The sequence below is a fragment of the Ranitomeya variabilis genome, chromosome 4 (genome assembly GCF_051348905.1).
Source record: "Ranitomeya variabilis isolate aRanVar5 chromosome 4, aRanVar5.hap1, whole genome shotgun sequence".
Lineage (NCBI taxonomy): Eukaryota > Metazoa > Chordata > Amphibia > Anura > Dendrobatidae > Ranitomeya > Ranitomeya variabilis.
The window spans coordinates 310,215,765-310,238,413 of NC_135235.1; the positions used below are offsets into that span (position 1 = coordinate 310,215,765).

The following is a 22,649-nucleotide window of genomic DNA, read 5'->3' on the forward strand; positions in this document are numbered from 1 at the left end:
GGTGCCTGTTACAAGCCGACGTTGGTGGTGGAGTGGGAAGGCTGGCACGGCTGTTCCTTAGCGTGGAGAAGCGGGTGTATCGGCAGCACCGCGCTATTTAAAATGCTCGTGGGTCAGATGACCGGAAGTGGCGGTGGGGTGTATTAGCTGGAGCGGCCTGATTGTTTAGGATGTTGCCATGGCAGGCACCGCTGGCGCATGCACGGTGGGGGGAGGCGTGTTACCTGGTGCGGCCTTATTCTGCAGGATGTTTGTATGTTGCCATGGTGGTGTGCGTGTGGTGCGTAAGGGAACGGCAGAGTGGCAGAATGAATGCTGGAGAAATAGGATGTTATACCGCATGTTAGGTAGGAGAATGCTAAAAATATTTACAGCAGAAATCGCAATGTTTGTACAGGGTGGAGCGCGGTAATTTGCTTTTTTGCACTGCATGCTGTGGCGGCACTGTCGGTCGAAGAGAGGGGAGAGTGGGTGTGGCTTACAGTGGCTGATGGGAGATTTGTATTCCTCCGCCTTTCAGTTGCCATCATGCAGTGGACCCGTGAGGAGAGGTCATTTTGTGTTGAAGCGTATTTTTCAAATGCCCACTCGATCATTGCAGTGCAGCGTGCTTTTCGTTTACAATTCGCTGTTCCTCCACGCGGACGTGTTCCTGGATGGCAATCAATTGTAAATTGGGTGAATGCATTCAGAACAGCAGGGAATGTGTCATGTGTACGAAGGGGACCTGAGAGAAGGATTACAACACCACAAAACATCGAGAGAGTTAGAGCAGCAGTACTGCAATCTCCGAAACGCTCTGCTCGGAAGCAATCATTTGCTCTTGGCATTTCAAGACGTTCTCTCCACCGGATTCTTCATGATGAACTGAATTTTCACCCGTATAAAATGTGCGTGGTCCAACAATTGTCAGCACGGGACTATTTGACACGGCGGACCTCTTGTGAAGACATGTTAGCAACGATACCCCGTGACGCAATTGTGTTTTTTTCTGATGAGGCACATTTTCACCTCAGTGGGTGTGTAAACAAACAAAATATGTGTTACTGGAGTGAAACAAACCCCAGAGAAGTTCACGAGAGACCTCTGAATTCGGACCGCGTCACTGTGTGGTGCGCCATATCACGAGTAGGCATCATTGGTCTTTACTTTTTTCAGGATAACGGTCGTGCCATAACTGTGAACTCCGAACGGTACTTGTCTATGATACAGGATTATTTTCAGCCGGCTCTTGAGGCAATGGAACTAGAGGATACATGGTTCCAACAGGATGGTGCCACTGCACACACAGCGAGGGTTACCATGAATTGTTTGAGGCAAATGTTTCCTGGACGGCTTATCTCTTTGAGGGGAGATGTGAACTGGCCAGCACGCTCACCAGATTTAGCCCCATGCGATTTTTTCCTTTGGGGTTACCTGAAGTCTAAGGTGTATATCAACCGTCCCAACACCTTGGAAGACCTAAGGAACAATATTGAAGCTGAAATTGGCAGAATACCAGTGGACATGCTTGTTAGAGTTCATGAAAACTTCAGAAAACGTATGCAGCAGTGTGTGGATATCGAAGGTCGACATTTGCCAGATACACTATTTAAAACCATGTAATTTAAAAATTCCATTACTGTTCAGTATAATTAAAATATAAAATAAATTTTTCTAATGATCATAATTTTTTTATTTCATTCCCAAATCAGCAAATTACCGCGCTCCACCCTGTACATGAAAACATGATTTGTCACATAGTAAGTTGTAGTGTAAGCATTGTACGGTCAGAAGTGGATAAAAATAAAGTGTATCAAGACACTGCAAGTAAATAAATCGCACAATTCAATGGGTAAATAAGAGGTAAATAATGGATAGGCAAATAATACAGACCGAGATACAGTGGATACTACATGTAAATAAATAACACAATTCAATGGGCGAATAAATGAAACAAAATGGAAAAATAAATCAACATAAATAATAAATGAATAAAATTGGGTGGATGAAAAAAACAAATCAAAATAATGTAGGAGTCCAAACTATAGAAACTGAAGGCACATAAAAGGGGAACAGAGAGGAGCAGAGAGATATGCAAGGTATAAAGGGGAAGTGGAGCGCCCCCACGTAAGGGCAATGGGGTACTCGGCACCGGGTCCGTCGGTTCGGGGAATGTCACGGTGGCCCGACCCGGTCCGTGGCCCTTTGAGGGACGTCCAATAAAGAAAAGAGTTTTTATGGTTTTGGGAAAGGTCTTTAAAGGGGAAATGTTCGTGACGCCACCTGTGGTATTTGGTCAGGGTGACCGACGCTGCTTAGGGGTCCACTGGGGTGATGTGATGGCAGCTAGATGGTATACCTTCCCACAGGTGAAGTGTATCCCCAGGGATCCCAGAAGTGTAGATGGTGATGGTGGATGATGTAGGGTGCAGGGAATAACAAGGACACAAGGTTGCAGTCTCTTTACCTTTTACTGAAGACTTCAGCATCCACAGTCCAGGGTACAGACCACAGGGTAGGCAGAGTCCAGCCGGTCTGAAGGCAAATCCAGAGTCCCCCCATCCAGGTGGAAATCAGTAGCCCTCCTCTAGCGCCTGTGTGTTGTAGTACCTCCCTGCTGAGCTTCTCGGTAAGGTCCTCACAACTGTTGTAGATGTTCTAGATGCTATTTCTTCCTCTCTGTCCCCCAGATGGTATGGATAGGACAAACCCGTATGACTGATGGCCTGAGGCTTTTTACAGGGACCCTAGAGACTCCCCGACCCCCACAGTTGCCACCGTGCCTCCTGGGTATTAAGGTCAGGCAGCCGACTTGGAATCGACTGTCCTGCCGGTCTCTGGAGCAAGGCTTGGAGACGGTTGCTCCCTCGGTGTTCCGGCCACCGGCTTCTGCGCCTCAGAAGGAGGCAGCCTATTACAGGGCAGAACTCCTTCTGGTTTTATCTCCTTGTGCTATGACTTCGTTTCTCACCCGCTATGATACAATTCTCTTCGTGTCCTTTTTTAGGATGCTGCCGCACGTGGGGCAGGAGCAGCTCCGTAGCTTTCTGTCTAGGCCTCTGACAGGATCCCACCCCTGTCAGGGACCCTCCGTCTGCAGCTCAGATGTTCCTCCTCTCCCTGTCTGCCTGACAGGTGTTGCCTGGGCAAAGCCCAGTCAGCTTCTGACTAACTTTCTATCCAGCCCACCAGTTTTACCCTATTGTGAGGAGTGCCCTAGTAGATAGGAGCAAGGCTCCCCCTGGTGGACTGGAGTGTGAAGTGTGGTGTATGGTTTGTGATACCTGGTAGGAAGATCTTCTTTATTGCCATCAGACGTAATATCTCTCCCCCTGGTGGAAGAATGACATTAATGCAACGACCAGGACTCTGGGGCGCTGCAGAAGAAACAAAAGAAAGTAAAAGGGGGGGAGGGGGGGTTGGGTTTTTAAGTTCAATCTTACCATCTCAAATACGATTTGGGTTGAGAGTGCATGTGCATAAAGGTCAATTGATCTACGTAGAAAAAACCAAAGAGTATATTATACTAACCAATCTATGTCACGGTTGAGACCCTTAGGGTGGAGTGTATCAAGGGTATATATCCAGTAGGTTTCCCGCTGTTTCAACATCTAGATATGATTACCGCCCCTCCTGGGTCTATGGACCTTGTCAATCACCTGGAACCTAAGTTGGGCTACGTTATGTTTGGCCTCTTTAAAATGTGCCAGTAGGAGTAACCATGTTTTCTCACACCTGATTGCCGACTTATGACTAGAGATGCGGTCCCTGATGGCCTGGGTTGTTTCACCCACATACAGTAGGCCACAGGGACATTTGATGATGTAGACTATGAAATTGCACTCACAGGTGTGATACTCCTTGATGGAGTAGGACTTGCCAGTACGTGGGTGAACAAACTCGTTGCCTTTGATTATATTAGAGCAACTCATGCAATTAAGACAAGGGAATGTACCAGTCCTTCTTTGTCCGCTAAGTGTCCTACTGACCATAGATTTACAAGATCCTAGTTTGGCCCTGACCACCCTATCCTTAATGTTCTTTGGACGTCTTGTGCACATCAGTGGTGGGTTTCTGAATAGCTCGATGTTGGGGTAAGCTTTGTTAAGGAGGGGCCTGTGTCGCCGGATTAGATTATGGACCCTTAGCATGGAAGGGTGATGGTTATGGACAAAAGGCACTCTCGGGGTCTTGTGGGTTGTGATTGGGCTAGCTGTGGCTTCGTTGGATGCCCTAGTCGACTCTGCCTCAAGGAGTTGTGATGGGTAATTCCGGACCCTGAATTTTTCGACAATTTCATGCAGTCTAGTTTCTCTAGTTCTAGGGTCAGATACAATCCTCGTCACCCTTTTAAATTGGGATCTCAGGAGGCTGTTCTTTGTAGCTTGAGGGTGGCAACTGCTGTATAAGAGAAGACTGTTGCAATCTGTGGGCTTAGTATAGATATCGGTGCTGAGTGTGCCCCTAGCGTCCTTCAGGACCTTGGTGTCAAGGAATGTGACTGCCTCAGTATGATATGACAATGTGAATGTTAGCTCAGGTCTGATGGTATTGATGTAGTTGTAAAACTCCAGGAGGCTAGGTTGGTCCCCCCGCCAAATGCAAAAGACGTCATAAATATATCTATACCATGTAAGGGCCTGGTGTTTTGGAATCAGGGCTGTGGAGTCGGAGTCGGAGTCGTAAAGTCGGAGTCAGAGTTAGTTTTGGTCGGAGTCGGAGTCGGTAGAAATGTACCGACTCCGACTCCGACTCCAGCTTTAAAAAAAATGTATTAATATTTCATAATTGAACTTTCATATGAATTTTATAAATGTTACTCAAATATATATGTTCTATCAAACTATGAGCAACAGTGATAAGCAGTTCTGCTGGAGATAGAGACATTTCTTACTTCTTGTGTGTCACTGTTCTCCACTGCCCTTATCTAATCTTATACTTGGTTAACCTCATGGTGCCCCAACCCCCCTACTTACAATGTATGAAACTGAAAGTGAAAGTGTTGCAAATTCTTAGTAGTAAAGCTCCTCCTCTAGACTAGATGTTTACTAGGTGTGCGTCTTCCAAGCATCTCACAGTGCTACTCAGAAGAGGAAGACTGTAAGAAGTATTATCCTTTCAACAAACTTTGCATCAGTTAGCTGTGAGTACATGAGGAATAACAGTATTACTGACCACTATATCAGTTGTACGACCTGGCAATAATTTTGTACAATTGTTTTTAGGAAAAACAATTGTCATTTGGATTGTGAATGCAGAATTAAAAACCTGAGAATGTCAAAGAAGCGTCACATTAAATCAGCTGTATTTGAACATTTCACCATCACTCAAGATAGAAAACATTATGTCTGTCAGTGTATGACAAATGATCCAGACGAAAACAAATGCTGTGAAGCCAAGATCAGTGCATATTCAAGCAAAGATAAAAATGCTCCTACCAGAGCTTCTAATTTAGAGAGACATTTACAGCGCTTTCATCCAGAAGTACTGAAAGCAGTGGATGAGAAAGACTGCATCCAAACCAATGAACCAGTGCCCAGCTCTTCCAGCCAAACAAAGGAGCAGAGAACTTTGCAGCCATCAGTTGCAAGATATTTTGTCAGTGACAAAGTTACTGTGACAATGACAGTAGATACATTTAAAAAACAGATCATAGAGCTTGTTGTAAAGGATAGTGTGCCTATTTCATTATTTTCACGACCAGCTTTTATGTGTCTGAATGGGGAAATGGCCCGCAAGCTTGGTGTTTCTCTGGAGAGAGAGAGTATTAGAAAATTAGTAATCGAAGAAGCTTTTAAACAAAAGGAAGAACTTTAAAAAACTCTCAAGGGACGCTTTCTGTTTCTTAAAATGGATGCCTGCACACGTCACAGAGTGAACTATTTTGCCATCAATGCCCGATTTGTTTGTGACAAAAATGAAATAGTTACCAAGACATTGGCAGTAAAAGACACCAAAGCTCATCACACCAGTGAGTTTCTCCAGGTCTTGGTGGAAAAGGTTCTGCAAGACTATGAACTTAAAAAAAGAGCAAGTTCTTTCTGTCGTAACTGACAATGCTTCAAATATAAGTACTATTAAGCTAATGAATGAGAGTAATGATGGTGACTAGTGTTGAGCATTCCAATACTGCAAATATCGGGTATCGGCCGATATTCGCTGTATCGGAATTCCGATACCAAGTTCCGATATTTTTGTGATATTGGAAATCGGAATCGGAAGTTCCTATAAGTTCCCAGGCGTGTGCGGTGTGTATGGTTCCCAGGGTCTGGAGGAGAGGAGACTCTCCTTCAGGGCCTGGAATCCATATTCATGATTAAAATAAAGAATAAAAATAAAAAATATGGATATACTCACCCCTCCGACGGACCCTGGACCTCAGCGGTGCAATCGGCAGCCTCCGTTCCTAAGAATGCAGTGAGTGTAGGACCTGCGATGACGTCGCGGTCTTGTGATTGGTCGCGTGACCACTCATGTGACTGTGACGTCATCGAAGGTCCTTCACTCACTGCATTCTTAGGAACGGAGGCAGACGCTTGCACCGGTGAGAGCCAGGGTCCGTCGGAGGGGTGAGTATATCCATATTTTTTTTTTTTATTTCCTCTCCTTCAGACCCTGGGAACCATCCAGGATAGCTTCCGATATTTGTGTCCCATTGACTTGTATTGGTATCGGGTATCGGTATCGGCGATATCTGATATTTTTTGGATATCGGCCGATCCAATCCGATACCGATACTTTTGAATATCGGAAGGTATCGCTCAACACTAATGGTGACCAGCAGCTAGAAGAACATTCTGGGTCCACAGACACAGAAATGTTTGAAATAGAGGAACATAGTATTGTAACTGAGGAGCAAACTGAAGTTGCTTCAGATGAACAGCAACATGATAGTTTAGATGATCTTGTTGAAACTGTGTCAATACGTTCTTTCATTCATCACATGCGCTGTGTTGTGCATAAGCTACAGCTGACTATAAGAGACAGTCTGCAAGAAGGACATGCTGCTGCACTGATTGGCAAGGTGAGAAAATTGGCTATTGTTGTCAGAACCCCTAAAGTTGACTCAATTTTGAAGAGACGTGCTGGAAAAGGGACAATTAATGATCAAGCCACACGATGGGGCAGTACTTACTTAATGATTCAGCGCTTGGATGAACTGAAAACCTTTCTTGTAGACATGGCTAACCCTCAACTGACGCTAAATGAAAGTCAGTGGAATCAGGTGACTGAGCTGGAAAAATTGCTAGAGCACCCATTTACAGTGACTAAAAAATTACAAGCAGAGGACTTAACTCCAGGTATTTTCTTAAAGGAGTGGAAGAACCTGATGTTTCGCCTGTCCCAAAGAGGAGGGTTAATTGCAAGTGGCATTGCTACATCAATGAAATGGAGAGAGGAGCTACTATTACAAAATAACATTCTTTTGGCAGCTGTTTATGTAGACCCAATGCATCGGATTCTTCTAGATGATCAACAGCTAACTAAAGGAAAAGAAGCTCTGTTTGAAATAGCAGTAAGGATGAAAGGGTTGCAGAACAGTCAGGAGAAACAAGAAGAATTTGGTCTTCCTGCCACATCTTCACCCTCATCAACTGATGAAGACTTTAATTTCAAAAAATATTTGGATCACAAGGACCGTGCAAAGCGTTCCTGCATAGAAGAAGAGTCATCCCCATCAAAGAACACAGCCAGTACATTTCAGCAGAATTTTTCATGTGCACTAAAAGAAATTGAGAAATTTGACCGTTCATCAAAAATAACAGTGCAAGAAGCGATTCCTCTGTATCCTGACATTGTCAGAGATGTTGCCCGAGTGGTTACTGCTTTGCCACCAACCCAAGTTAGTGTAGAGAGGTTGTTCTCTGCTCTCAAAATAATTAGATCAGATTTTGGGGCATCCATGAAGGAGGATCTGACAGAGGCAATACTTTTTCTGAGGACAAATTTATAGATTTCTTCTTATTAACTGCATAACAGTGTTTATTGCATATTTACTTACAAGAGTTTAGAAAAGTGTATAAAAGTTATTTGCTATATTCTAATTGTATTCTAATAAATATAGTTTTTGCTCTAAGTGGTCTGATTACTTATATGATGGTGAGAAACTGAATAAGCACGATGTTAATATTTTACAACAGTAAATTTATTGTTACGAATTGGCCATTTATGAAGGAGTCGGAGCCGGAGTCGGAGTCGGAACCTGATAAAATCCAGGAGTCGGAGTCGCAACTGTGGCTTACCGACTCCACAGCCCTGGTTGGAAGATGGTGTTGGAATATATGTATTCTTTTTCAAAGTGATCCATATACAGATTAGCATAAGCCGGTGCTACGTTGGACCCCATAGCAGTCCTGCATGTCTGTATATAGAATTTGTTTTCAAAGAGAAAGTAGTTTTCCCTCAAAACAAGGTTGAGTAGGTCCAAGCATAATTTTTGGGACCCCCTGTCCACATTGGCTTCCTGCAAAGTGAGCCGTACTGCATCTATACCTTTGTCATGCTCAATAGATATGTACCGGCTGTTAACGTCAAGGGTATACAGGATACTGTCGGGTGGCACCTGATTGATCTCATTTAGTTTGTTCAAAAAATCCCCTGTATCAAGAATAAAGGATTTAGTGGCATGGGTATAGGATGTGAGGAGTTTTTCAAGGAAAAATGAGAGGGGGTTGAGGATGGAATCGATGGAATCAGTAGATGCTACTATCGGACGACCTGGTGGGTTATGGAGATTTTTGTGCATTTTGGGGCGGATGTAGATTACGGGTGTTGTTCGGACTCCTACTGTACCTTCGACCGGAGCGTCATCTGGTGGTCTGCGTCCTTTCTTCTTGGACCTCCGTGTTGGAGTGCGCTTGGCCCTAAAAAAGCCGGTCTTGTGATCTGAGCGCCACCAGTCTCACTGCCAGAGCCTGGGGAGGAGTCCCTGACAGCTGAGGAGCCCCCTGAGGGATAGTTGCCCCCCGCTGGTCGACGGAATCTTGAACGCTGTCGTCGGGGGATGGGATCTTCCCATCGATACACCCGGTTGTTTAAGTAGTCCTCTGTGTCCCTCTGAAATTTGGTACGTTTCCTCTCCTCGAGGGGTTTTCTTGTGTGTGGTTAAGACTGAGTCCACTTTGCTTTTTAGTGTAGTGAATTCTGTGTTGCTCAAAGATGATGTGAGCTGGGTTTCGATTGTAGTGATCTTGACCTCAGTTTCTTTAATCGCTTCATGCCACCCAAAACCAACCACGTGGTTGAGACCTTTATTGACCTCCTGGATAGGGACATTAAACAAACGATCCACGACCATCGCCTTGGCTTCCTTCCAATCCGCCATAATCTCAATCCCTCAGAAAAACAGGCCCTTGAATCACTCAGGGATAACAAAAACATTGTCATAAAACCGGCGGACAAAGGGGGAGGCATCGTGATCATGAATAAGAGCTACTACGTGACAGAAATTAAAAGACAACTTTCTGACAACACTACATACAAAAAGGTCCACTGTGACCCTACTTTCTCTATACGTATCAAAATTAACTCGGTTCTAGATAAACATCTGGAACTCAAAACCATTGACAGTAAAACAAGGACATACCTACTGAATCACCATCCTGTAACACCCATAATCTACATCCTCCCGAAAATACACAAAAATCTCCATAACCCACCAGGTCGTCCGATAGTAGCATCTACTGATTCCATCCTCAACCCCCTCTCAATTTTCCTTGAAAAACTCCTCACACCCTATACCCATGCCACTAAATTCTTTATTCTTGATACAGGGGATTTTTTGAACAAACTAAATGAGATCAATCAGGTGCCACCCGACAGTATCCTGTGTACCCTTGACGTTAACAGCCTGTACACATCTATTGCGCATGACAAAGGTATAGATGCAGTACGGCTCACTTTGCAGGAAGCCAATGTGGACAGGGGGTCCCAAAAATTATGCTTGGACCTACTCAACGAGATCTATATACAGACATGCGGGACCGCTATGGGGTCCAACATAGCACCGGCTTATGCTAATCTGTATATGGATCGCTTTAAAAAAGAATACATATATTCCAACACCATCTTCCAACACCACGCCCTTACATGGTATAGATATATTGATGACGTCTTTTGCATTTGGCGGGGGGACCAACCTAGCCTCCTGGAGTTTTACAACTACATCAATACCATCAGACCTGAGCTAACATTCACATTGTCATATCACACTGAGGCAGTCACATTCCTTGACACCAAGGTCCTGAAGGACCCTAGGGGCACACTCAGCACCGATATCTATACTAAGCCCACAGATTGCAACAGTCTTCTCTTATACAGCAGTTGCCACCCTCAAGCTACAAAGAACAGCCTCCTGAGATCCCAATTTAAAAGGGTGACGAGGATTGTATCTGACCCTAGAACTAGAGAAACTAGACTGCATGAAATAGTCGAAAAATTCAGGGTCCGGAATTACCCATCACAACTCCTTGAGGCAGAGTCGACTAGGGCATCCAACGAAGCCACAGCTAGCCCAATCACAACCCACAAGACCCCGAGAGTGCCTTTTGTCCATAACCATCACCCTTCCATGCTAAGTGTCCATAATCTAATCCGGCGACACAGGCCCCTCCTTAACAAAGCTTACCCCAACATCGAGCTATTCAGAAACCCACCACTGATGTGCACAAGACGTCTAAAAAACATTAAGGATAGGGTGGTCAGGGCCAAACTAGGATCTTGTAAATCTATGGTCAGTAGGACACTTAGCGGACAAAGAAGGACTGGTACATTCCCTTGTCTTAATTGCATGAGTTGCTCTAATATAATCAAAGGCAACGAGTTTGTTCACCCACGTACTGGCAAGTCCTACTCCATCAAGGAGTATCACACCTGTGAGTGCAATTTCGTAGTCTACATCATCAAATGTCCCTGTGGCCTACTGCATGTGGGTGAAACAACCCAGGCCATCAGGGACCGCATCTCTAGTCATAAGTCGGCAATCAGGTGTGAGAAAACATGGTTACTCCTACCGGCACATTTTAAAGAGGCCAAACATAACGTAGCCCAACTTAGGTTCCAGGTGATTGACAAGGTCCATAGACCCAGGAGGGGCGGTAATCATATCTAGATGTTGAAACAGCGGGAAACCTACTGGATATATACCCTTGATACACTCCACCCTAAGGGTCTCAACTGTGACATAGATTGGTTAGTATAATATACTCTTTGTTTTTTTCTACGTAGATCAATTGACCTTTATGCACATGCACTCTCAACCCAAATCGTATTTGAGATGGTAAGATTGAACGTTAAAACCCAAACCCCCCCTCCCCCCCTTTTACTTTCTTTTGATTCTTCTGCAGCGCCCCAGAGTCCTGGTCATTGCAGTAATGTCATTCTTCCACCAGGGGGAGAGATATTACGTCTGATGGCAATAAAGAAGATCTTCCTACCAGGTATCACAAACCATACACCACACTTCACACTCCAGTCCACCAGGGGGAGCCTTGCTCCTATCTACTAGGGCACTCCTCACAATAGGGTAAAACTGGTGGGCTGGATAGAAAGTTAGTCAGAAGCTGACTGGGCTTTGCCCAGGCAACACCTGTCAGGCAGACAGGGAGAGGAGGAACATCTGAGCTGCAGACGGAGGGTCCCTGACAGGGGTGGGATCCTGTCAGAGGCCTAGACAGAAAGCTACGGAGCTGCGCCTGCCCCACGTGCGGCAGCATCCTAAGAAAGGACACAAAGAGAATTGTATCATAGCGGGTGAGAAACGAAGCCATAGCACAAGGAGATAAAACCAGAAGGAGTTCTGCCCTGTAATAGGCTGCCTCCTTCTGAGGCGCAGAAGCCGGTGGCCGGAACACCGAGGGAGCAACCGTCTCCAAGCCTTGCTCCAGAGACCGGCAGAACAGTCGATTCCAAGTCGGCTGCCTGACCTTAATACCCAGGAGGCACGGTGGCAACTGTGGGGGTCGGGGAGTCTCTAGGGTCCCTGTAAAAAGCCTCAGGCCATCAGTCATACGGGTTTGTCCTATCCATACCATCTGGGGGACAGAGAGGAAGAAATAACATCTAGAACATCTACAACAGTTGTGAGGACCTTACCGAGAAGCTCAGCAGGGAGGTACTACAACACAGGCGCTAGAGGAGGGCTACTGATTTCCACCTGGATGGGGGGACTCTGGATTTGCCTTCAGACCGGCTGGACTCTGCCTACCCTGTGGTCTGTACCCTGGACTGTGGATGCTGAAGTCTTCAGTAAAAGGTAAAGAGACTGCAACCTTGTGTCCTCGTTATTCCCTGCACCCTACATCATCCACCATCACCATCTACACTTCTGGGATCCCTGGGGATACACTTCACCTGTGGGAAGGTATACCATCTAGCTGCCATCACATCACCCCAGTGGACCCCTAAGCAGCGTCGGTCACCCTGACCAAATACCACAGGTGGCGTCACGAACATTTCCCCTTTAAAGACCTTTCCCAAAACCATAAAAACTCTTTTCTTTATTGGACGTCCCTCAAAGGGCCACGGACCGGGTCGGGCCACCGTGACATTCCCCGAACCGACGGACCCGGTGCCGAGTACCCCATTGCCCTTACGTGGGGGCGCTCCACTTCCCCTTTATACCTTGCATATCTCTCTGCTCCTCTCTGTTCCCCTTTTATGTGCCTTCAGTTTCTATAGTTTGGACTCCTACATTATTTTGATGTTTTTTTCATCCACCCAATTTTATTCATTTATTATTTATGTTGATTTATTTTTCCGTTTTGTTTCATTTATTCGCCCATTGAATTGTGTTATTTATTTACATGTAGTATCCACTGTATCTCGGTCTGTATTATTTGCTATCCATTATTTACCTCTTATTTACCCATTGAATTGTGCGATTTATTTACTTGCAGTGTCTTGATACACTTTATTTTTATCCACTTCTGACCGTACAATGCTTACACTACAACTTACTATGTGACAAATCATGTTTTCATGTACAAACATTGCGATTTCTGCTGTAAATATTTTTAGCATTCTCCTACCTAACATGCGGTATAACATCCTTTTTCTCCAGCATTCATTCTGCCACTCTGCCGTTCCCTTACGCACCACACGCACACCACCATGGCAACATACAAACATCCTGCAGAATAAGGCCGCACCAGGTAACACGCCTCCCCCCACCGCGCATGCGCCAGCGGTGCCTGCCATGGCAACATCCTAAACAATCAGGCCGCTCCAGCTAATACACCCCACCGCCACTTCCGGTCATCTGACCCACGAGCATTTTAAATAGCGCGGTGCTGCCGATACACCCGCTTCTCCACGCTAAGGAACAGCCGTTACAGCAGCTACAACTCTTTATCCTATAGACATACGCTGGTCATTATCTAGATTGCGGCCCCAGCATTAACTTCAGTGAATGGGGTAATTAGACAAGTTCTGCCTTAACTCCTATATCCTGACCTATAAAAACATATACTGTATATCATGTGTTTCTCCATCCATTTACTTCTCTCCATTTATACCATCTACTTTATACCACTGAGTCATCACTCTACTTACCAATCCCTTTTTCTTTTCTTTTTCTTTCTTGTTATTGCATGGTTTGTACATTCTTACCAATTATAACTTTCCCCTACGGAACGTACAAGTACGACCTATTGACGCACCAATATAATGGTATGTCCGTCTTGATTTAATTTTGCTCTATTGTATTGTATTTTGCTACTTGGGTTTGTTCATTCTTTTGGTCTACACATCCCATTGTGTCATTTAACGTCAATAGATAACAATCTTTTGAACCATTATTTCTATTTGTTTCCTATGCCTCTAATTGATGCTCCTTATCAATAGAACGTGTTCCTATAGTGATTAGGACCAGCCAGGCACCTTGTTCATTCGTCCTCCTGACATGCCTTCATTCTCTATGTAAATGGGTAAATATGTATTATATGCCCGTCACTCTAGGGTCTCACTGTATATAGTGTACATCTTATGTATATTTTTTCCTTTTGTTTCAGCGACACTGTGATCAAGGCCACCGAGTGGCCGAAACGTCTTTTTGCTTGTCGCTTATCACCTATCAATAAATATTTCTCACTTGAAGCAAAATTCCTGTTAAGTGTGCAGTGATCATTGACTTGTACGTACATAGGGGATCACGTTTCCCGTTCACTAGCACCTTTAATCCGAACTCAAGTCGTGTGCTAGCCATTAGTTTATTCTGCAACATTTTTGACCATGACTGTATTACTATAGGAATACCCAGTGAATGTAATTACACTAATTCTACTAGTAAGAGCTGGCATCTGCAGCAGTGTCCATCCTTAAGTAAAGAAAGTGCAATCTTTATACCATGAAATGTTTATGCAATAATGCAACTTCCTAACACATCATCAATTTTATGTTTTCCACTTGCTGTCAGTGAATGGGAACGATTGTCTTCACTGACAAAAAAAAACTTTCTGTCCTACTCCTGCTCATATAGCTGGGAAAATCCTAACAGTGTAGTGAATTCAGTCTTCAAGGGGCTGTCCGTGGGACAGTTCATCAATATCAGATCATGGCAGATTCAATAACAAACACCCCAATCGATCAGGAGCCACACTGTACCCTGAGATGTAATGCACAACCCCATATTGTTGAATAGGAGCTGATCTGCAGTACTCAACAGTGGTTGGCATACATTGAATGGAGCTGTATGTTACAGCTCAGCTCTGTGTGTTTGCATCTGGCCACCACCGGACTGGACAACTCATTTAACCCCTTAATGTCCAATGATGGATATATCCAACATTGGACACCTCCCCTCTTTTTGGAGCGTGCTCTATCGATGAGGCCGCACCTTTTAGGACCATGACAAGCTGATCTGATCAGCTGTCATGTGCCCCTAACAGCCGCGGTTGGAATCATGATCTACCCATGGCTGTTAACATGCTAAATGGCGCTGTCAAACTCTGACAGCGGAATTTAACATGCATGCGCAGGAAGCGCGTCCATAACCCTGCCCATCAGCGCCCATGTCACATGACAGGGGGACCCTGATCGGTTAGCATGACAACCCGGGGTCGACAGGAGACCCCTGTGGTTATCATAGCCGGATAGCTATTATTGCTGCCCAGCAGTCTGCACTCATAGCAAGTGAGCATTTCTGCTACACAGAGCAGGGCTGCAGCCCTGCTCTATGTAGCGCAAACAACCAGATGATCGCAGCTTCCAGTCTCCCATGGTGACTATTGAAGCAAGTAAAAAAAAATGTTTTTAAAATATAAAAAAATTAAAAATGTATAAAAGTTCAAATCACCCCCATTCACGACATTCAAAATAAAACAAAACAAAAAAAAAATACACATATTTGGTATCACTGAGTTAAAAATTGCCCGATCTCTCAAGATATAAAAAGAATGAATCCGATCGGTAAAGGGCATAGCGAGAAAAAAGATAGAATTAGTCTTACCGGTAATTCGGTTTCTAGGAACCTTCCACGACAGCCACTTCAGAGGTTGTCTTCCCCGCCCTAATAGGGGACAGGAACACAAAAAGGTTAAATGCCCCTCCCCTTCCTGCAACCGCCAGTGTTTTCCTGGACACACTAGCATGTATAATTACCACAAAAGTGCAGGAATCATCCACTAAGAATATCAGATAGGGAGGGAAATTAGTGCTGTCGTGGAAGGTTTCTAGAAACCGAATTACCGGTAAGATTATATTTTCTCCAGTCACCTTCCACAACGGCCACTTCGGAGTAGTACAAACAGCTAATTTCTCTAGGGAGGGATCACGGCCTGCAGAACTCGTCTGCCAAATGTTAAATCCCTATTGAAATTTAGCCTGAAATGTCTGGTGAACGTGTGGATGGACAACCAGGTGGCGGCTTTGCATATCTGCTCTGACGAAGCATTACCCCTCTCTGCTCATGATGTTGCCATCGCACGGGTAGAATTGTCTTCAGTGAATCAGGTGGATCCAGCTTCTGAGAAGAGTAGGCCAGGCAAATAGACTGTCTGATCCAGTTTGCGATCATGTTCTTTGCCCCCTTCTTGCCTTTATTTCATCCTGAGAACTGGATGAATAGATTTTGGTCAACTCGCCAGGCTTCAGTCTGTTGTAGGTAAAATAGAACCACCCTGCGAACTTCGAGGATGTGAAAGGTCTCTTCCTTAGGGCTGGGAGGGTTTGGGCAGAATGAGGGCAGCACAACATCCTGATCCCTATGGAAGTTTGAGACCACTTTAGGTAGAAAAGAGTGATCTAATCTAAGGATAATACTGTCTGCAGTGAGTGTTAGATAGGGTTCCTGTATCGACAGGGCCTGCCATTCTCCTACAGCATACGTCTAGCAGTAGTGATTGCGACTAAGAAGACGGTTTTAAGGGTTAAGTTCTTTATGGTCATGGATTCTAAGGGCTCAAATGGATCCCAAGTTAGGCTGTTAAGCATAATATTGAGATCCCAAGGAGGCACCTGACTGCGAAGTTTAGGACGAATTCTGGCTGCCGACGCCATAAAACATTTGATACAGCGGTGGCTGGCTAAGTCAAAATCTTTTAGTGTGCTAGGAGTGAGGCCCATTTCTAGACCCTTTTATAAAAAGTCTAAGACCTGTGCTATATTAGGGTGGGAGGGATCAGGGGTTTTAGGGGAGCACCAGGATGAAAACCTTTTCCAAACCTTGGCATAAATGGCATTGGTTATTGGCTTTCTGCTTTTCTGAAGGGTTTGGATTACTTCATCAGAGAGACCTTTGACTTTCAGAATTTTGGCCTCAGTAACCATGCTGCCAGGTTCAGTTTGTGTAGGTGCGGGTGTAGTATAGGACCTTGATGAAGGAGATCGACTTTGTGAGGTAGAGGCCAGGGGCCTTCTTGAGCCATGTCCAGAAGGGCACTGTACCAGCTCCTCCCGGGCCACAGAGGGGCAATTAGGATTGTGGGGACTCACTCGGTCTGTCTGGATTTTTTGTAGCGTCTTTGCCAGCATTGGTATGGGTGGAAAAGCATATGCGAGGTTGAAATTCCACAATTGTGCGAACGCATCTATTCCTTGTGCCCAGTCCGTGTGGTAGAGGGAGAAAAATGTCTCCGCTTTCGCATTTTGTCGCACAGAGATGACCCGGAAGTGGAGGCATGCCACCACCGGACAGCACGCGGACTTCGGGACGGCAGCAACGGGGGAGGAGGAAACTGGGGAGCTGCAGGAGGCCCCCGGCGCGCACATCACCGCCCTGCTTTACCCCCGGAGTGAGCGCAGGAGAGGCGGGAGGGTCCCGAGTCCCGCAGAGTGAGGAGACGAGAGCAGCCACGGGAGGAGGAGAGACCGAAGCCCTGACCTCAGCTGCCTGGCTTCAGAGGTACTGTATGTGGGGTGCTCTAATCGCCGGCCATGGCAGCACCTTCAGAGATCCTCTTCATGCCCCATAGCGGACAGGAAAACACTGGTGGTTGCAGGAAGGGGAGGGGTATTTAACCTCTTTGTGTTCCTGTCCCCTAGTAGGGCGGGGAAGACAACCTCCAAAGTGGCTGTCATGGAAGGTGACTGGAGAGAATCAAAATGTCAGAATTACGTTTTTTGGTCGCTGCAACATTGCAATAAAATGCAATAGTAGACGATCGAAAGATCACATCTACACCAAAATAGTATCAATAAAAACGTCAGATCGGCATGCAAAAGATAAGCCTTTGAATTTTTTTTTCCACCACTTAAATAAAAAAGAACCCAGATATGTTTGGTGTCTACGAACTGGTAATGACTTGGAGAATCATAATGGCAGGTCAGTTTTAACATTTAGTGAACATGGTAAAAATAATCCAAAACAAACAATTGCGGAATTGCACTTTTTTTTACAATTTCACCGCACTTTAAATTTTTTTCCCTGATTTCCAGTACACGACATGGTAGAATCTATGCCGCAGTACAAAAGTACAACTCGTCCCGCAAAAAACAAGTCCTCACTTGGCCATATTGACGGAAAAATAAAAAAGTTATGGCTCTGGGAAGAAGGGGAGCGAAAATGGAAATGCAAAAACGGTCATTAAGGGGTTAAGAAGCTGTATGAGTTTACATTTCTGGAAAAATCACTTATGGAACAGATATGGGGCCCAATGTGGCCCCCGGAGATGTCTGTTTCTGAGCGAACAAGCATTGTGTTACTACAAGCTCGGTGTATGGGATCTCTGTAGTATCGGGGTAAGACATTATACCACCGCCTGTCTTCTTAGCTCCTGTTCACATATACCAGTTTTTTATGCCAAAAATGCAGCTTTTTACAGTAGCAGTAAAATAAATGACATTTCTAATTTCACCCAGTGCATTTTTTTACTTGCATTTTTTTAACACATTTCACTTCTATGAATGTTTTTTTGTCCATTCAATGGAAGGCATAAAAAACACAGAAAAATGCAATAAAAACTAAGTAAAAAAAATTCTTGAAATGTACGCAGCATTTTTCTGTGAGGTTTTCATGCGGAAAGAAACGCTGCTCTGTGTGACCCTCTTTGTACCAGCCTGTCTGTACGTATCTATCAGACACTCAGCGCTGCAATGCGATCCGCCACCGCTAGATGCCGCTGGTCACTAATTCTAATTAAAGCGTCCGCGCAACTCTGTGCTCCTCTTTCACTTCCGGTTCATATAAAGTTCCGTTTCCGGGTCAGCTAAGTTGTTGAGTTAGGAGCAGTAAACTCGCTGGAAGTCTTGAACTGTGTGCGGGGGAAGACATTAGGGGCTGCACCTCCCGGTGATAGCGGAGTAGGCAGTCCGTGGAGCTCCTGTATACAATTTACATACCTATGTAGAAAATGGTGGTAAGGGAGGGGGCAGGGTAGCTGTATAGTCTGGCACTGAATGGTGACAGAGCTGCATACACACCCGTGGGAACTGTAGGGTTAATATAATTTATGACCATAGTAACCTGTATATTATAGGAGTGACAGGGTTAATCTTAATTATCACCATGGTAACCTGTATATTATAGGATCCATGAAAGGGTTAATCTCATTTATCATCATGGTGACCTGTATATTATGGGAGTGACGATAGGGTTAATCTCATCACCGTGGTAACCTGTATGTTATAGCCGCTGCCCTTCCCCCCCCAGTGATCATTATAAGCTGAGGCGGTGTCTGGACAGAGTAGTGTATTCAGGTATTAGCCATTGTAATATATGATCGAAATTTATATAATTTAGTGCAAAATCTATAATTTTTATGAACCCCCCCCAAACAAATATTTACTGCTATGCTCTGAGGGCGGCGGGGGCCTGTGATCACGTGGGGGTGATGTAAACCTGCAGGAGGGGCTGATTTATTCTAGTGAGGGTTTTATGGAACAATAAGTATAATGTGAATTCTGTCATTTCATGAGGAATTGGGGCGACGATGAGCAGCGATTATTTCCTGTAGCTGAGCGTCACGTTCTGAGATATGAGAAGGCAGCATCAGAAAGTAGTCGGAGACCGCCATACCAACATATCTTGGACTCTGCCGTGCTCTGAACTTCTCTAGTCTTTGTTTTTGTTTTGTTTTTTGTCATGGGACGGAAAAAGAAAACGCTGCACGACTACGCTGCGGAGTTCACGGACTTGGCGGTGAGGAGACACGTGATAGAACATGATGATACAGGAGAGACATCGGTGGTGGAGACTCTGTACTGTAAATCCTGCGAGCTGCCCATGCGGGTGAGACGGGATCGCATTTTGGAGCATTTGGCCTCAGGAAGGCATTATAGGAACCGGAGACTGATCAAGCAGCACTGGAACCGAGCCCCTGTGCTGGTGTAAGTAAAAAATGGCTGCAAGTCATCAACTATAAGGCCACGGGCACATGTTTAGTATTTGGTCAGTATTTTATACCAGTATTTGTAAGCCAAAACCAGGAGTGGATGATTAAGGCTATGTGCACACGTAGGAAAAGAGGTGCAGAATTTTCTGCAAAAAATCCGCATCTCCTGGCAGAATCCGCAACCGCAGATTTGCCGCGGTTTTTGTGCGGATTTTGTGCAGTTTTTATGCGGAATTGATGTGGATTTTGTGCGGATTTTCTGCGGTTTTTGCCACTGCAGATTTTTATCATGGAGGGGTGCAGAAACGCACAAAAGAAGGGACATGCACTTCTTTGAAATCCGCAGCAATTCCGCACTGATTTTTATGCACCATGTGCACAGCTTTTTTTTTGGCCCATTGATTTACATTGTACTGTACATCACAGTGTGGATCTGCAGCGTTTCTGCGCGGAAAAATCCACTGCAGATCCGCAGCAAATCCACATTGTGTGCACATAGCCAAATACGGAAGTGGTGACGTGTTTCTAGTATACTTTTCCTCCTGATTTTGGCTTACAAATACTGATGTAAAATACTGACCAAATATTGATAGTGTGAACATGGCCTAAAGTAAAAATATGGCTACTTTACAACTAAATAAATATACAGTTTATAATTGTTAAGGTTAAAAATACACCCAAGTCTATCAGATTTAAACTATAATGTAACATGTTGATCCAGAGGAAGACAAAACCCCCATGAGGCATATGCTAATTTCCTCATATTAGGGGAAAATTCCTTCCATTTTGTATATAACATTAAGGCTGGTTCCCTGGATCAGCATCTCATCACAGAACCTAGTACCTATGACCTGTAGTATTATATGTATCAAAAAAGGCAACCCAGCCTCTTTATACTTGTTTAGTGAATCGGCAATGACAGCATCATGTGGCAGAGAGTTACATAATCTCACTGCTCATACAGTAAAGTATTACTGCCTGTGATAGAAAAACCTTTCCTCTAGACGTAGAGGATGCCCCATTGTCATCGTTGCAGGACTAGGTGTAAAAACATTAGAAAGATCTCTGCACTGTCCATGTAGAATACTCTTGCTAATACTTTACTTTTCTTATCCTTCTTTGGGTTGCTTCAGATTTTCTACTCAAGTCGCTTAATTTTTCATTGAGAATTCTTCTGGTAGTCAGTTGGAGTCACTCATGATTGTACTGACAGATGCTTTTTATTCCACATTGGGATGGATGTTTTCCCTAGATGTGGGATATCTATTGGTAATGTCTGGCATATACTGTGTAAATCTAATATATAAAGCTGAATGTGTGTGTGTGTGTGTGTGTGTGTGTGTGTGTGTGTATATGTCCGAGACTGGCATCTGCACCGTCGCAGCTATAGCCACAAAATTTTGCACAGTCACACATCTGGACCCTGAGAGCGTCATAGGCTATGTTGTGAGGCGAAATTTTAACCCCGCGCGTTCCAATTCACCAAACAATTTTGCCCCTATCTACATAATGGGGAAAAAGTGAAAGGAAAAGTGTTGGAGGCAAAGTGACAGCTGCCAGATGTGAACAAGGGGGACTTAGAGTGAGAGCGATGGTGCCAAAGAGTATATACCATACAGTTGCTAAGGTGGGGACCCGACATGGGATACTCACCACACATGGGGATATGAACACACACACAAAATGCGCCACACACTACCACGTGCTTGAACACGTATACCACCCTCAGCACACATTTCACCACACATACACCAACCTCGCCACATAAAAGTCAAAACACAAAAGTCGCCGCTCAAAGCTTGCCATGCGCAAAACTCGCCACATGCAAAACTAGGCTCACGCAAAACTCGCCACACGTGCAAAACTCACCTCATGGAAAACTCGCCACACGCAAAACTTGCACACGCGGAAAAATAGCCACATGCACAAAAGTTGCAACACATGCAAAAGTTGCCTCACACAAAACTTGCACATACTCAAAACGCACCACACATAAAACTCGCCACACGCACAAAACTCGCCATGCGCAAAACTTGCTGCACACAACTTGCTACACTAACCTGTCACATGCAACTCGACACACAAAAAGTTGCTACACGCATGTCGCTACACAAAACACATCTCACAAAAGTCGCTACATGCATGTAGCCACATGCAACTCAACACACACAACGTGACACATGAAACTCGCCCTAAAAGACACACAAGTCTGGTATTATCCTTCAAAAATAAAAATCTGATTAATAAGCAGACAAACTGCAAGAGCAACAAATGTACCATATAGGAAATACGGCAGCGGTCAGTCACATGACCTGTCTATTATGTGTATGTGTGAGCTAATATATACTGCCAGGGGGGAGGGCTTCCTGTTGGCTGGGGATTTATCAGGCTGCCAATTTAGCTTACAAATACCGAGGTAAAAATACTGACCAAATAACGTGTGAACGTGGTCTAATACAGGAGGAGATGACATACAGATATACAGTATACTATGTACAGGGGAGATGACACACAGATATATACTATATACAGGAGAGATGACACACACATATATACTATATACAGGGGAGATGACACACAGGTATATACTATATACAGGGGAGATGACACAGGTATATACTATGTACAGGAGGAGATGACACACGTATATACTATATACAGGGGAGATGACATACAGGTACATAATATATACAGGGGAGATGACACACAGGTACATAATATATACAGGGGAGATGACACACAGGTATATACTATATACAGGGGAGATGACACACAGGTATATACTATATACAAGAGAGATGACATAGGTATATACTATATGCAGGAGGAGATGACACACAGGTATACACTATATACAGGAGGAGATGACACACACATATATACTGTATACAGGGGAGATGA

The 22,649-nt window shown here is 44.6% G+C and overlaps 1 protein-coding gene across 3 annotated transcripts in view; it reads left to right on the plus strand.

Moving 5' to 3' along the window:
- Window positions 1–18,611: 18,611 nt before the first annotated feature.
- Window positions 18,612–22,649, plus strand: part of LOC143764627 (streptomycin biosynthesis protein StrI-like) — a 38,598-nt gene continuing 34,560 nt past the window's right edge. The window contains exons 1-2 of one of the 3 annotated variants that reach the window (XM_077250411.1): window positions 18,612–18,773; window positions 19,514–19,743. In XM_077250411.1, the coding sequence (XP_077106526.1) occupies window positions 18,768–18,773; window positions 19,514–19,743 (236 nt within the window). In that variant the 5' untranslated portion in view covers window positions 18,612–18,767. Of the gene's footprint in view, window positions 19,744–22,649 lie in introns of all 3 variants that reach the window. The other 2 variants (XM_077250410.1, XM_077250409.1) reach the window with 2 other exon arrangements.